The 16,778-nt window shown below is 39.2% G+C and overlaps 1 protein-coding gene across 1 annotated transcript in view; it reads right to left on the bottom strand.

Moving 5' to 3' along the window:
- USH2A (usherin) overlaps positions 1 to 14,746 on the bottom strand; it is a 676,006-nt gene extending 661,260 nt beyond the window's left edge. The window contains exons 1-2 of the mRNA XM_045809720.2: positions 14,158 to 14,746; positions 10,413 to 10,578 (exon numbers count right to left, since the gene is read on the bottom strand). Of these exons, the coding sequence (XP_045665676.2) occupies positions 10,413 to 10,578; positions 14,158 to 14,642 (651 nt within the window). The 5' untranslated portion in view covers positions 14,643 to 14,746. The remainder of the gene's footprint in view (positions 1 to 10,412; positions 10,579 to 14,157) is intronic.
- Between the last annotated feature and the right edge of the window lie 2,032 nt (positions 14,747 to 16,778).

The following is a 16,778-nucleotide window of genomic DNA, read 5'->3' as shown; positions in this document are numbered from 1 at the left end:
AATGTTTTAATGAGAAAGGGAACCCTTTCTGGCAATATCTGCCCTATTGTAGCCAAACACCTACAGAAAGTCCCTCCTCCCCTCTCCCCTCTCTCCCTTCCCTATTCCCTCCTTCTCTCCCTCCCTCACTGTCCACCTCTCCCCTCCCCACCCCCCCCACCCCCCGCAGAGCCCATTAGGGGGCTAAACTTTCATCCCACCCTCCCACCCAGCAGAAGTCAGCTGCTATACTCTGATTCCCCCACACAGTGGGAATCTTCTAGTCCTCCTGGCAAAAGCAGGCAATCTTCCAATTCCCCTGCATGGTGTTGCTGACACACCAAACAAGGAGCTGATCTTCCACTCTCCACTTGGTGGAAGCAGGGAACTCTCCAATTTAACTGTAAGGGTAGTTTTAATGGAACTGAGTAAAGAGCTTATTTTCTATTCCCTGCTCAATGGAAGGAGGTAGCACTCTGACTCTCCCTCCAAAGAAGTGTTGTCAGGGTGAGCAGAGAGCTGATCTGCCTTCCCCCATCTGGCTAAACAAGGCCATACCCCAACTCTTCACCAGCCCAGCAAGATGCTGAGCCTCTCCCTCCACCCCCAATCTGACAGCAACAAGACATAGGAGGTGGTACAAGGCAGGGCAAGTCAGCACTCCACTTCCTCCCAGTGTTGTCAGGGCGCATCGGGAACTAGACCTTTATACTTGCCCAGCATCAGTATGACTGAACAAGGAAGTACGCATCAGGGCTGTTCAGTACTTTATTTTCCCCAATCACTGGTGTCAGGGGAGTCCAGTTGAGAGCTGAACCTCCAACCCACTTCACAGCAAAGAGAATGAATGCAGTGTTATATATCAGGGCTGGTCTATACTCAGGTTTCCACCCCACCTCCATGAGGTAAGCAGGGACTGGTGGGGAGCTGAGCCTCTATCACCATTGGAATTAATGAGATTGAAGTATGTGGTATGAGGTAGGGTTAGCCAGTATTCCACTGCCCTCTTCCCTTCCTTATAAACTGGACCCTGTGGGAAGTTGGGCTTCCATTTACACCTGGCATCAATGAGATGCTATGAGAGGGCATTACTGAACGTCTACTTGTCCTTCCCTTGGTGTCAACAGGGATGAGCAGGAAGCTCAGTTTCCACTCCTACCCCCCAGCCACAAAGTGCTGTGAGTCAGTGATGTGCTTTCCCCTTCCTGGGGGCAGTGAGGCTCAGTGGGCATTTCAGAATACATCGCCCCTCAGAAACAACAGTACAGTGCCAGTAGGTGGCTCACATTCACTGGGAAGGTATTGAAGGGGAAGCTAAACTTCAAACCCACCCATCAGCAACCAGGCAATGTGAGATGATGCTCCATACATTTAGGGTGGTGATGACAGGGACAAGTGGGAAGCATGTACATCCACTGGCCATTAGAAAGGAAACGAACTCCTTTCTATAAATGCCTTAGTGCCAACACCCCCAAAATGGCTACATATGACAGATTTGGTCCAATTAGGATAAGATTTGCATCCCAGAAAACAAACAACATAAAGTTACATACTATATGTTCATAATCTAAACTTTCTTGGTCAATCTCTACCACAGTGAAATTGACGTAGGCTGAGCTCTCCCTATTCTCATCCTTCCCACAGCAACACAAATGCCTTCTGTCACTTACCCCTGATTTTTTCATTCTTTTCGCCCTCCCCAGATTGAGAACCATGAACACTAAACATGAACAAAATTGATCCAATTATTTTTCTACCTGTAGAATATGCAACTCAATTTTTAAGGGATTATTTCATGTAATTTTTGGAAAGTAGAATGAGATCACTTTTTCTGACATAAGCGCTTATAATATACAATTATATAATATAATGTATACAATTATATAATTTATAAATATCAGCATTTTTTTTCACTGCTGTAGTTAATTAGAGGGTTAAAAAAACCTATTAAAGCTTTTCCATTCTTGGAAAAGTTCTCTTAATTTGTTTTAACTTTAACTATTCTTTTTTTGGTTTATAGATATCTAAACTGGTATCTTAAACATATGCCTTTATTATGTATCCAGAGCAATGCAGCTGCTTGGAACACTTGAATGTTATATTTGAGAGAGAGAAATACCAAGGGAAACAGTATGGGAAAATAAAACTATTGAAGTCCATGTTTAAATAAAGTCATACTCTCCATTCCATTACCAAGTGATACATACCATAGGCCAAATTCTGCCCTAGGTTATATGCACACTGTTCTTTCTGACTTTTAGTGGTAATTGTTCATGTATAACTGAAGGCATCAGTTAGCCCTGTGGGCACAAGAATGCCTATCCTCAAAAAAAAGCACAAATTATCCATCTTATTATATTTGGCTTTTAGATGAAAGTGATATAATATAAATGACAATTCCATTAAATAATATAGGTTTTAAAAAGCACTACCATCAAATTTTACAGAATTACCATAGTGGCATTTTCAAGACTAGAGATTGTTGAAGACAAATAAGTAGACATTGGAAAATACTCTTCTTTTTATAGCATTTTTCAATTTTAGTAGTATATGTAAATGTGTACTATAATATTTGTATATATTTTCCTTTTGTACTTGATAGCTATTGGCTATATATTTATAGCTATTGGCTCTGTTGGCTGAGAATCAACCATTTTCAAGCAAGAAAAATTGCTAACTTCTTCAAATACCATTTTCTAAATTTAAACATTTATTTACTCACGGCTTGCTTTAGAACTTGATTGGAGGTGTTTCCATAGGAAAGGTCCTAACGAGCTTAAATTTTTGCTGTGAAATATTAGACTGATAACATTCAGATTTGTAAAAGGTAAACATTATAATGTGATGCGTGATGATTTTCTGCTCATATTAGCTAATCTGTGTGTGTGTGTGTGTGTGTGTGTGTGTGTGTGTGTGTGTGTGTATGCATTGTTTATATACTAATGGCTTATAGCTGGTACCAAATAGATTGGATTAGGAACAGGTGGGGAAAAAATGGGTTGCTGGTCAGGAGGGAAAAAACTAAACTCCATAGCTCTATGTAAACCTCTAAGCTATTGGGTTTTTTTTCAGCCTTTTTCATTTAAGACATGATGTATTTCTTTCTAAGAAACTCAGACCCCCACTCTTACTGGAACTTTTTGCTATTTTCACCTCCCAGGCATTGTTGCCCTGTTTTAGATGTACTGAATTTTCCCTTCCTCTTCTTCTCCACCTACTTAAATCCTACCTAGCTTCAAGAGTTAACTCACATCCTACCTTCTTTATTCATGTTTCCTGACATACCTAAATTGGAGATGATCATTTCCGGTCTGGGGAAAGGAAGAAGAGATAATGCTTGGCCCTCACCCCAGACTAATGAAGACATAATGGAGTGTAAGCATCACAATAGTTTTTAGTTTCTGTGATGCTAGTGATTTCTATAGTTGAGAATTATTGCCCTGAGCTGAATTCTAGTTCATATGTGCCAAATATCAAAAATTTGATTTTCACGTGCCTGGGTGGCTCAGATGGTTAGGCATCTGCCTTCAGCTCAGGTCATGACCTCCAGGTCCTGGGATCAAGGGAGTCTGCTTCTCCCTCTCCCCCTGCTTGTGTGCTCTCTCTCTCAAATGAATAAACAAAATCTTAAAAAAAAAAAACCAACCTTATTCTCTTCTAGTGTTTTTATTTAAGCAAATGAAACTTATCCATGCCATTGTCCAAGCCAGGAATCTGGGATTTATCACCTCTCTTCCCTTAACCTCCAATTTCTTCCATCAGCAAGTCCTTTGTTTTAAATTTCCAAACAGCTCTCAAACGTGACCAGTTCTCTACATATCTGCTTTCATCTTTATAGTTCAAAGTGTACTTATATCTCACTGGGAAACATGAGCACAACCTAACAACCCTGTAATCTTGTCCTCCTGCAAACTGTTCTCCTTCAATGGAACCAAAGGGGTTTTTATGAAAAGATCATCTACTTAGATCATAAATTTTTCCCTCCTTCTCCTTCCTCCCCCATCACCTGTTCTCTACCTAAAACATTTCAATAAAGTCCCACTGAAAACATTTTAACATGGTCAACGATGTTCTTTTAAATATAGCTTCTTTCAACCCCTCTGGCTTATTGTACACGTTGTTCTACTTTGCTGCCTTCTACCCACACTGGCCTTTTTGTTTCTCCCATGCAACATACTCTCTCTTATCAAAGGGTGTTTGCACTATTTGCTATATGTGTATAGAACGTCCTTCTCCCCTCTCTTTGCCTAGTCGGATCCTATGCGTTCTACCGAATACATTTTGTTACCCACCAAATTGTGTCCCCCACAGAGATGAAGTCAATCCTTGATGCTTATAAATAGGACCTCATTTGGAAATAGGGTCTTCCCAGATGCAATCCGTTAAAATGAAGTCATGCTGAGTTAGGGTGGGTCCTAATCCAATATATGACTTTATAGGGAGAGAAGACAGTGACACACCAGAGGAGAAGACAGCCATGTGATAGTGGAGGCAGGGATTTGGTGTGAGGCGTCTAAAAGCTAAGGATTGCCAGCAAACACCAGAAGCCAGAAGCAAAGACAGATACTCTTCTACAGTTTTCAGAGACAGAGGGAACAAGGCATTGTGGACACCTTAATTTCAAATTTCTAGCCTCAAGAACTGTATAAGAACACATTTCTGTTGTTTTAAGCTACCCAGTTGGTGACTTTTTTTTCAGGACAGGCCTAGAAAACTAATACACATGTCTAGTACAATGTCTTCAAGAAGCCTTTGTTGACTTCAGTGATGTCCTTATTACGATCCCATAGCACATATCACAGTTATAATTTTGCTCTCGTTGGTGTGATTCTTTGATTGTCCTTTTCTAATAGACTGTAAGCCCCATTATAGCAGACTATAAAGTGGTTTATCAGACATTATTGTCTTTACACATCACATTTACGGTGAAAATCAAATAAGCTGGGTTTATCTTTGGTCCATATTTGTGACAGGTATCTAACACTTCAAGGAGTTACCTGATTTTCCTGAGGGTTGCACAATTTAAGTAAAATGTCAAAAGTTAAAGCCTTGCCTTCTGACTAAATATTGTATTTGAAAGACATGTGCAAAAATGCACAGTGAATAATTTTTATTTGGATGGTTTTACCTCTCTCCATCATCAAGTGGGAAGAAACCTCCTCTTACTTCTACTGTATCATAACATGCCTTGGTTCTGTACACCATGGATCCGGTGATCAGGACAGGTTAAGTGAGATATTCTTTCTTTAATCCACTACAGTAGTTCCATTCCTGACTGCCATAAACCAGAGACATATTGAGCCAGAAGTTTATCTAAAATTACACTCCGTTGTCCATTTAAACCATTGTCTCAGTGAGGATATAGTTGTAAAATATATTGATTTTAATTATTTGTACAAATCATGCCAATATGGGAAGCATTACAAATATTTATATTACAAATATGTACAAACAGAAAAATAATTTATGTTTATTTTACAGATATGTCTTCAGTTCTTGTTCCTTTGGTTAAGGGGGGATTCAAATAACCTTACTCCTTAGATCATCATAGTGACCTAGGTTCATGGCAATTTATTATCATTACTATTATTGTTGTTGTTGTTGTTTAGCTTAAGTTCAGAAAAACTGGAGACTGTAAATCTAGGTTGTAAATCTTAGGCTTAACGTACCCTAAGGCTCATTTTTCTCATCTCTGAAATGGAGATAAGCCAATGACACAGAACTATTACTAGCATTTGAAATTTAAGCATATACCATGTTTAATACAGTCTACATAATCAGTGCAGCTGATACATAATACATAATGACAACTACGATTATCAGCATTTTTAACTAATTCTGAAATATAATTTGGTAAATTCTACTGATATTTAGTTAGTTCTCAATAACCAAAACTAGTCAACTAACTCAGGTGACAGACATTCAGTGGCTGGATTCAAACAGAAGACTTTGCACAATGTTTGACACCTGCACCCATACATATCAATAGTCACAATTAAAGGCAATGGGAAGTATTAAACAATATGGGCTGGGATTCTCCTAAAGTGAGAGTTGAGGTGGTGTTCCCATGAGAATCCCAGCACACAGAGCTTACTGAACTGAAGGAGGCTTCCATCAGGTTGCACGGACATTCTATGTTCCCTCAATCAACAGAGACATGGAACACCTTGATAAACTACGCACATGGGCATATACCCCAGAGATTAATTGAGAGACTTGGTTGATCTATTCCAGCAAGTGTTGGTTAAATTGCATTTTCTTTTTCTCCAGAACTATCAATAGTTTTCCTTTTTTAGATTGAATACATAAATCAAAAGAACATATTTCATGAACAAACTGTGATGATGAAATCCTTATTCTTCATCTATTGATTCCTAAAACTTGATTTACCATGCATTCTTTCCTTCATTGTATTAGATTAGAGCTGCACTTTTTCACCATGGCTAGAACCATCGTTGGCTCTTGAACTGTCCGTGTATGAAGGAGCCTTCAAAAGAGCATAGAAAATGCATGCAACCCTACTGCTAACCCATATCTTGCTTCCACGGTTGTACTATTTCATCAGTTTAAATTATAAATTGTTTTACTGTATTTCAGCATAATTACTACATGGGTTACTATACTAATGATTCTTTCATCCTCTTTGTCCTATAAAATGTGTAGAAGTGCTTAAGGGAAAACAGTAGTTCCATAAGAAAGTCTGAGCTTTGACTTTTAAATGATAGGCTGGGAAATGTGAAAAAGCTTCCAAGTTGTTCTACCTCCTGACCCACAACAAACCACTAAAGTAAAACTCTTTTACGTATTTCAAAACATTTTTTAAGAAAGAAAATCAAAAGAGATCTCTCACAATAACTATAAGCACACGCTGATTCAATATGAAAACGAAGCTTTAAAAAATCTGCTAATGTTATCAGTGTTCCCCATTTGATAATAAAAAGTCTGAATTGATTTTTTCCAGTTTTAGTACAAAAAATATGACATAACGAATTTCAGCTTGATATAATTTGAAATAGCCAATATATTAAACCCCAAAGTGAAATTTAAATTGGCAATCGTGTCAGATTCAAGTCCCTGAATGAATATTAATTTAAAAACTAATCATTTTCCAACAGGTTGAAGCTTCAAAATGCTAGTTCTTGAATAAAAGCTGTTAGATCCATTACTATAACGTCGGGCATCTTTTGTTTAAGAAACTAGACCTCCGCTGTTCAGTATGTCTGGCTCTTCCTGGCATCTTTTTTGCCGAGGGATTTAATTATTTAAAATTCATTTCTTTTTTCTGAATTTGGGAAATTAAAATTCTGATTTTGCTGATGGAAAGCTGATACCGAGTGAACTGTCTGTGGTAAGGTGTAAGGTCAGATCTGTTAATTAATTTTATGTCACTAGCCCTTTGTAAGCTAAATTCTGGTTTCTGAGCCAATTTTATGAGTAAAGGTGTATGTTTTATTTTTACACACACACACACACACACACACACATGCACACCCCATATAAATTCATTGATTTGTGGCCATATTGAAGAATGAATAAAAATATGCATACACATTAATTAGACTTGCACTTTGAAATGAGACTAAACCAGCTTATCGGTTATGTGTTCCATCCTATGCCCAGCATGATGGAAGTCTCTAATCCCCAAAGTAAACAGAATTTGATGTACTATATAATAATGCAACAGTAAGTTGCATTTATATTAAAATATATTCTTTGCAGTTATGCAGTCAAAGAGTTACAAGCCTCATTTCTCCCAATCTTGGCAAGAAAATCTACCAAAAGTGTTTCTGTATGAATCCCAGACAGCATGGAGAAGCAGAAAAAAACACAATCCTGATGGTCAGTTCACAGAGCTGGCTCTGTCACTTACCATCTAGACAAACCTACAAAACTCTAGATTTCTGAACACACTCCATTTACTTTATGTGAATTCAGAAGGAATTCAAGGAAGCCTCCTTTTGTCACTAGTCCAAATCTCTTTTTACATATGTAAGGAAACTAAGTCAAATGGTTTTGTTAAGACGACAGAGTAGCATTACCTGAATAAATTACCCATACATCTGATTTCTTGTCCTCCCCTCTACTTTATAGAAACCTTTAAAGGATGAGCATATTCCTTTTAAAACATCTATAAAATGAATTATTATAAATTTCATAGTATCTTCAATGTATTCAGACTGGTGTCCAATTTAAAGGAATGCAGATCTCCAATTTAGAATAAATAATCACTAACTTTCCTTTGACTGAATCCAGATTTTCATAATGCTGGGTTGTCCCCAAATGCACCAAGACATGCGAGGTGAACAAATGACAGATCTGTACGGTTTTTCTCATGTTTTAGGACTGCTCCATCATTTTTTTTTTTTAAATATTTTATTTATTTATTCGACAGAGATAGAGACAGCCAGTGAGAGAGGGAACACAAGCAGGGGGAGTGGGAGAGGAAGAAGCAGGCTCATAGTGGAGGAGCCTGATGTGGGGCTCGATCCCATAACGCCGGGATCACGCCCTGAGCCGAAGGCAGACGCTTAACCGCTGTGCCACCCAGGCGCCCCAGGACTGCTCCATCATTTTAACTTAAAATGGAGAATGGAGAAAAACTTATGTAAAAATAAATTTTAAGAAGTAGTACACAAATTGGAAAGGACAAGTTTTCTCTTGATAGTCCAACAGATATGAAATAAAGCAGCCTCATTAAATCATAAGTACTTTAACCTTTCCTTGAAAGAAGGGAAAGATTTAAAGATTTATAAAGAAATTTTTGCCTAAACTAGGAAAGGACTCATATTTGACATGTACTGAAATGATAATGCTGATTTCAATAGGCACTCTAAGAGCATTTTACTCCCAGGAGAGTAATTCAGTCATGGTTACCTTTTCACATTTGGATTTTAAACTTTCTTTTGCAAAGCTTTTAATGTACTACTGCTGCCTGCCAAAACACGGCACCGTTTCACAGATAAGGCGATATAAAGAGAAGTAAAAAACATTTTTTCATCCCTGTTGATACAAAAATATGCAACAAACATTATCTATGTGACATCGTCTGCAGATTCCCTTTCTTCAACAGTTTCTAGTTCCATAGTTTTAACAGTATAACCTAACTCTGCTGCACTGATCAGTGGATGGGATGGACAATTTCAAGATACCGAACAAATTAGTCCCCTATCTGTAACTACTGGACAATGAGAGGTAAGCACAACCAGGTTGAACCCATCGTGTGCTATACACAGGGCCTTAAAACCAGACACGACTTACCCTTTGGTAGCTCCTTTCAAACCTAGTGCTATGGAAATGCCGCTCACTGCTAACTGCATTTGACAAACTCATATCCTAAGTAAAAGTTGGTAGATAAGGCAAAACACACTGATTGGATATACCTTCCTATAGAAATCAGTCATCGTTACCTCTCTGCATTCATATTTTAAATCTTCTTCCTAAGGCTTTGAATGTACTACTATGCAAAGACATGGCAGAATTTCAGTTATAATCAGGCAAAACAAGGATATGTACAAAGTGTACTGAAATCCTCAAGAATGATATCTGTGCTGAAATAAACTTTGAAACTCAGATAAAATTCTCAAGGCCCTCAAAAGAAGTCTACTTCCAAACTGCTTCAAATTCCAAAAACAATATGAAATTATTTTCGTAACGAGAATGAGGGCACAGTTGTCCTCTAGCGTGAATGGGGTCTGCATGAACCCCTATTTGGCCATTCCTGTGAGCACATGGGATGGGGACTGTCGTACACTGGACCTCTGGTATGAAAGCCAAGGGTAGTGACTTTCGGCTACATTGGGCCATTCTAGGACCCTGAAGAGAAGAAAGGATAAACTCCATCTCCATTCCCGGGAACTGTAAAATACCAGATTTCTCACAGTTATCTCGGCCTTTAACAGCTTCTAAGGCTAAAACAAACTGGCTGACAACTAAAGTAATCATATAACACTTTTTGAGTGTCTGAAGTGTAAAGTTCATTAGTTCTAAGGTCAGCATTTTAATGCAACAGCCAAATTTTATTCACATCATCAGATGCAATCTGCGAGAGACAGCTGTAAAAACCAGGCCGGGGGGGAGGGGGGGTAATGCTACCGTAACTAGTAAAATCTGTACCAGCCACTGAAAGAGTCCTGCCACATCTTTTAACAAAATAAACCAAATAAAACAAAAATTTCCTGAGGATGTTATTATCCCAAACAGCATTGTCCCAAGCTTTGGTGGGAGTTTTCACAGCAATTTTGAGGGCAAACGCTGGAATATCAGAGATACATCACTAGGTCATTTAAATGTTATTTTTCTTTAGTTGTCGTTTACACATAAATGAAATCTAAAAGAACTGCTTCAGACCTTGTGGGAAGACGCCATTTAAAGGAAAGAAAGGAAGACGGATCCTTGTGTTTAACCAAATGTTAAATATTTTTTATTTTACTCACCTGCACACTAAGATGAATCCATTTCTTCACAAGAATTCTCCCCAGTGTCATTACTTTTATTGGAGGCTGCAAACCATTTACTGTGCGATAATAAAACATGGTCTCTTTCTCGGATATTGTAAGTTTGAACACAATCTGCCCATCCGCTGTCTTTTCTATAACACACCTTAGGAAGCAACCAGGAGAGAGAAAAGGTCAGCATCCTACCAAAAGACATGCTAAGGCATTGTGCAGTTACAGCGGTGTGAAAATAACCCCAAACTCCACTCAGAGGGGCGCCTGGTGAATAAGGCCTGAATGCCATTATATTCAGAGCAAGTTTTACTCCAATTAAGAAGCCCTTTTATTGCAATAAAAAATAGAATTCTTATTTACAGTAAATTCCCCAGAACCTCAACACCCTTTATGAGAGATTCATGATGGAAACGAAAGTGGTTGAGTCATCCAGCAAAACCAACATTTAGCCTGTTGGCTCATTAGTCTCCTGCTATTTCTTTTATAGGAAGCGGCACAAGACACTACATCCCGCTTGGGGATTGAATCATCGGCACAAATCTTTTTTTTTCTTTTTTTTTTTTTTTTAATGTAAAGAGAATTTAGTGTCCATAGAAGACTCTAAAGCGCTAGCCCTGAAGTCAGAATTGCTCTATTGATGATGATGAAATGGAGAATGGACAACTGCAGTCTCTACTTACTTCCTCATCAACGGGCCAGAAGCCAAAGCCAGTGTCTGTAAGAGCTCTCCATGGCCACACGGCCCAACTGAGGCACTGAGAGGACGTTAATGATCTTGGATGAAAGGTCGTACGGTCTTCTAAAAACCACAGTGAACTAATATTTTGATCAAGTAGAAGAACATTCAGAAAGATTTTCTAGGTCTTAGGTCAGGCCAATTACCAAATTATTTTTTAAAAATCACTTCTAGTCTCATCATAGTGGCACACTTTTCTCATGCCTTTAAATCGACAAATGGTGTTTATATAAATGTTTATTTTCTATGTTAATTGATGTTTCGCATAAATTATCTTATGTTGATTATATGATTGCATATTTTGGGCCACTCTGTACCGAGCAGAAACAGATATGAACCGAAGACTCATTCCTCTCCACATTTCAACTCAGCAAGTCAACTTCTTAGCAGGAGAGTATGATGAATGCTTGCTAGTAGCCTCCTGAGTGGATTATTCCCAAAGACCTGCTACTTAAAGACAAATATCTCTGACATTAGCCATTAACATCTCCCCAAATAACTAGCTCTTAAAGATACTCCTCAAACTGAATGTCACAGACAAGAACTCAACAAGATGGCGCCTCCCAGGGAGGAGAACTTCATCAGGTACTGGAGGAGTCTGGGTCCCTTTCTTCACCCAGTTGCCTCCTACTCAGCTCAGGCATCTCCAGGACTATGCCTGATCCTGGAACCTTCTCTCTGGCTCAGGGTTGCTTAAGCGACCTTCCTTGGTATTCAGTGAACACACGATTCATCTGTCTTCCCGTTAGCTCAGGAGTTTTCTGAGAACAGCAGAACCAGGCATATAGCAGACCCCCAAAAACCAACGAGTCAAAGACCAGATCGAGAAGAGGAAGCGTCAAAGAAACAAAGGTAAGTGGGGCCAACCAAGAACGATTGCTAAAGAGTTTTAAAACTTCCCTTGAAGGTCAGATTTTCCACTAATTATTCCTTCTCACTTGCATGTATTCTTTCCTGGAGTCGAGAGGTGAAAATAAGATCGGAGAACACTTAATAGCTACTATTTCACTGTTCTATATTTTGTACATTTTTTGGTGATAAAGTTATGAGAACAAGGATATTTTTAACACAGGCAAATAGGTTTAGTTGACATAAATTTTTTATATGAAGTAAAAAATATGGCTTTATAGAAATTCTACTTTTTTTTTAACCCTCCAGTGGGTGGATATTTTTAAATCACTGGGATGAAAGAGCTGTCTCTTGACCCCCTGCCTCCTGGTCTCCAGGTCTCAAACAACCTAAGAAGAGTTTGCTTCTACTCATTTTTCTTGAGTTTAAATCAACAAGTTAAAATTTGACCATTACTCAAGAATGTATTTGCCAAATGCAGGCTTATTTTCCCAAGCTTACTGAAAATGCATTTCTTAATATGTTATTGATTATCTTCCTTGCTATTTTGTTTGCTTGTAAACATACTAGCTTTGGTAGATAATGAATGTGAGAGGAAGGCAGGTAGCAAAATATTTAGGAACTGGATTTATTCTGCTCCTGGATAAACAATAATTGGATAATCCATGCTTTGTTTGTTTTACTTATCTAGTGCAAACACCCCGAAATTCCCCCAATTCCCATAGTTATTTTAGTTTTGAGAATGGAAACGACCTTGATGCATAGAACTCGCTAGACCGTAAACCATGTACCACTGCCTCCATCAATACCCTCTGTCTTATTTATACAAAATGATACCAATAGAAGAAGAATTTGGTAGAGACTTATCCCATGGAAAAAAAAAAACTTAGGGAAAAAATAATTTTTCCTAGCCATATTTGTCAACAGACAATTTTTTAAGACTCTTTGGATGCTCTTTACATAAACTGAGTAGGTTGGATTTACTGACATTTCAAATAGTAAAAAAAACAAAGAAAAAGAAAAAAAAAGATTTGCTTTTAGGGGAGATACAGAAATAGAGATAATGGTTTGTGATCATTTTCACTCCACATGAAGAAAAATGCCAACTTTCACTTGGCAAATTAAATCTAAACACCAAAGACATTTAATTCATATTTACTTATGAGATTATAAGACTTTTCTGGTTTGTCTCACAAATTTGTAGATATTTGACCAACACTCTCAAACAAAGAAACTGTCAGAAGGGGAAGAGCTAAAAGCCTACAGGAAGACAAAAGATAAGCAAAAAATGCCTCAAAACTTCCTTACTCATTCAAATCTCCAGATTGGCTCTAAACACTTAGGGAAAACACACGAGAGGTCGGTTTTAGAAACTATTACAGAATGAAAAACAGATGATTAAATAGACTAACAACGACAAAAAAAAAGTTAAGGAAACCCCAGTCCCAGCTCACCAAAGGCATTTCCACTGTGATCGATGGCGTAAAAGCTTTTGGGAATCTTTGATGCTTACCTATGTATTTCCCAACAGAAAGACCACAAGGTAAAGGGCCAAAAGCTGTTATCTTTTCAGAGTTAGAGGATTATTCATTTATTCAACTCATATGATTGGGCATCTTCCAGGAGTCAAACATCTCTTCCTGGGAAAATAAGGCTGAATAAAACACAGTCCTAAGCCCTTGGAGAGCTATCTGCCTGATGAAAATTTTATCCTCCGGCAGGAACTGGTTGTTTATAAAAACCTAGATCAGAACTCAGAAAATATCAATTATTTGTACTACTAGCCCCTACACCTTAAAACTCACACTGAGCCTGGCTGAGCCTCTGAAGGCTAAGACCAAAGTTTGCGCTCAATGGTTAGAAAATAAATGACACTCAGAAACAGATCTGCCTGCAATGAAACTATTTTAACATATTCTTTTTTGAGGGCTCACTTCATCCATGAAAAAGAGAAAAAATTCTAAATTTAGGGGGGAAAGTTTGGAATGTAAACCTGGATAGGAAGACTACCACAGAAGTTGATCTTCAGTTGCATGGATTCCAGTGTTAGCCTTCATTTCTAGTTCAGAATTCATGCTGCAGTAATCTTCACTACTATGGATCGTCTAGGACCCTAGGAAAACTTACACTCACTCTGCTACTTACATTACACCTTCCCGCTCAGGTTTCAACCACACGGCTAAAGTAAACGATGCCGCCAGCCTCGGAGAAGGAGGAGAAGAAGAGCAATTCTTGCGATTTCCAAAAATAAAACTTGTGGAATTGCTCTGGCAGATGGGACACAGATCATGCTTGTCTACTGCGATGCAGCTCCCGAGGCCTGCGGAGAACAGGGCAGTGTAGACGGGAGCTGAAGATCTATAGGGGCAATCCTGAATGCAAAGCCGCTGGGTGCAGAATTCGAGACCCGCGGCGGCAGCAGGGCTGTGACAAAAAGTGCTTCGGTCTGGGAGTCCACACGTCGCTTCGGTTGGCACAAGTGAAACATTCTTGAAAGCTCCCACATTCTCCAGCCTTGGGAAAAGACCCTGCGAGTCAGCCAAGGAGATGGCAGCGAAATACGCAAAGATCAAGGTTTCTGCGACGTGGGTCAAGAAGCGGAAGCCCCGTGAAAGAGCCAGGCAATGCATGTTTACACAAAAGCATGCTCCTCCCGCTGAAGCCGTCCTAAATAAATAACAGGGCCAGTGCCGCTCGCCAGCCACACTTTGAAGCTTCAAGCAACAGTGCGATACTCCATTTCCGGGAAACCGCAGACACGTGTTCACGCGGAGGTGATGCCAGAGACCCTCTTAGCAACGGCCAAGACATGAGTAGCAGCTGGTGTCTGGGGAGCAAAAACAAAGTGTCAAGGAAAAGCTGCTACATCTTTAAAATTTAAGTTCATCCCAGGCCTGAGGACTTTGAGCCCCTGACCAGAAACATCATTGAACTTCTCAAAGAAAAAACGTTTTGAAGTACATTAGAGGAAACTATTTCTTCTTTTGGTAACTATCTTCATTTTGTGGGGCAGATCAGACCCTTAAGAGTCCACAGGACAGCCACTTTTATATATATAGTTACACACAGATACATATATATTTCTGTGCCTATATTTCACTACGTAGTAATTTCAGATTACTATCTACCCCAGGGAATTAGCTGCTTCACAAGGGAAAGAATCGCATAGATTTTCTTTACCCATACACCTTGTGTGGTAGCACACAGCTAACTTACAGATGTCCGAAATAAAGCTGGCAAAGCACTTTGGGCCTTTCCCCCATCCCAGCATGTGCAGCAACTTTAAGCTCCCAGTAAAGCTGATTAGAAACCCAACACCATCTGTCTGTCCTATGCCGTAGTATTTAGCAAACGTTTGTGTTCGTGTTTCCTCATATGACTATGTATCTGTAGGTTAAATATGGACCCCTAATACTGTGTAAGTAATTGTATTGATAAATAAGCTGAATTACCATTTCTTTATTGCATTTCAACCAGTCCCCTCAGTGTGACAAATGGCTCTTCACAGGACCGCTGTCCCTCGTTGCCTGGCAACGCTGCGGTAACCCCCGGGGTTATTCTCAGCAAATAGGCCACAGCAGCAGGAATGCTGCAAGGAAGACGTGGGTGCCCAAGGAGAGTATTCTGCACGGCAAACACTTGGTTACCTGAAACTCAGAGCGCAGTCTGCTTGGTGGCCCGCCTGGAACTGAGCTCCCCAAGCTTTCAGCAGGTGCTTCAAGAGGTGGGCGGGACCTGGATGAGGCCAGGCATGCATAATTTTAAAGTAGCAGTACACCTTATCCTATAATCCCCTTTGTGCCCCTCGCCCCCCCCCCCCCCAGCCCCGGTTTCACACACCTCAATCCATGTAATCATGGAATCAAAATGACCTGCCACTATTAGACAGCAACACAAGGAGAAATTTCTAGTGCTCTCTTTCTTTTCTGGGGAGCAAAATGGAATTCTAACCTTACACTTTGATGCCCTAGAAGCTTGGTCCGTGGATGTTTCTGTCGTTGCTGCCTTCTTCGCACCTGGAAACCCTCTTCTAAGTACGCATTTCTCTACAACATGAAGAGCATCCGATGTTATTTCTAAATGTTGCATTTGGAAATGGGAGATTTTAATTCAACTACAGAAGCAATAGGATTATTGACATTTTAGCTGACAAACTGGTTATGAATATGTATATATTTATGAGTGCAAGTTTGATGTCAATTCTATCCAGGATTCTCTTTTTTCTACTATCTGGGATATCTCATCCTAGATGAGAAATATCCTAAGCAACTGATACATCTGTAGTTTCACTCTTACCTTACAAATGGAAAACTTGTTTAAGAAACAACTAGCCCGTTGTGGTTCCGTTTTCTCTCAGTTACCTTATTTAGAGAAATGTTCAGAAATGAGAGAAATGTGCTATTGTGTTTCTTGTTAGTAAGGCAGCCAGAGACAAACCCCAAGTGTCATCTCTTCAACTTCCTTTACTTTCTCTTCAATGAGAGATCTGGAAACTGTAAGCTTTTACGTATCAACCTGATCAGAACTAGGTGCTTCTAGAAGCTTCCTTCTTTTGTCAAAATATCCTGTTTTCTACTTGTTGATCATTACAATCTTGCAAGGGCAAATTTCATTAAAAACAAATTTGATTATAATACCAGGTAATATGTAAGGCCTTGAGAATTTGGGAAAATTGGAAATAGGTACATAGGATGCAGTGAATTAGAGAGATGCATTGTTGAGACCTGTTACAAAACATGAACACTTGTCTTTAAACAAGTTATTCC

The sequence above is a fragment of the Ursus americanus genome, chromosome 2 (assembly GCF_024610735.1).
Source record: "Ursus americanus isolate L20-20 chromosome 2, mUrsAme1.1.p, whole genome shotgun sequence".
In the NCBI taxonomy this organism is placed as follows: domain Eukaryota; kingdom Metazoa; phylum Chordata; class Mammalia; order Carnivora; family Ursidae; genus Ursus; species Ursus americanus.
Note: the sequence above shows the minus strand (reverse complement) of the source record. Positions and strands in the feature narration are given on the sequence as shown.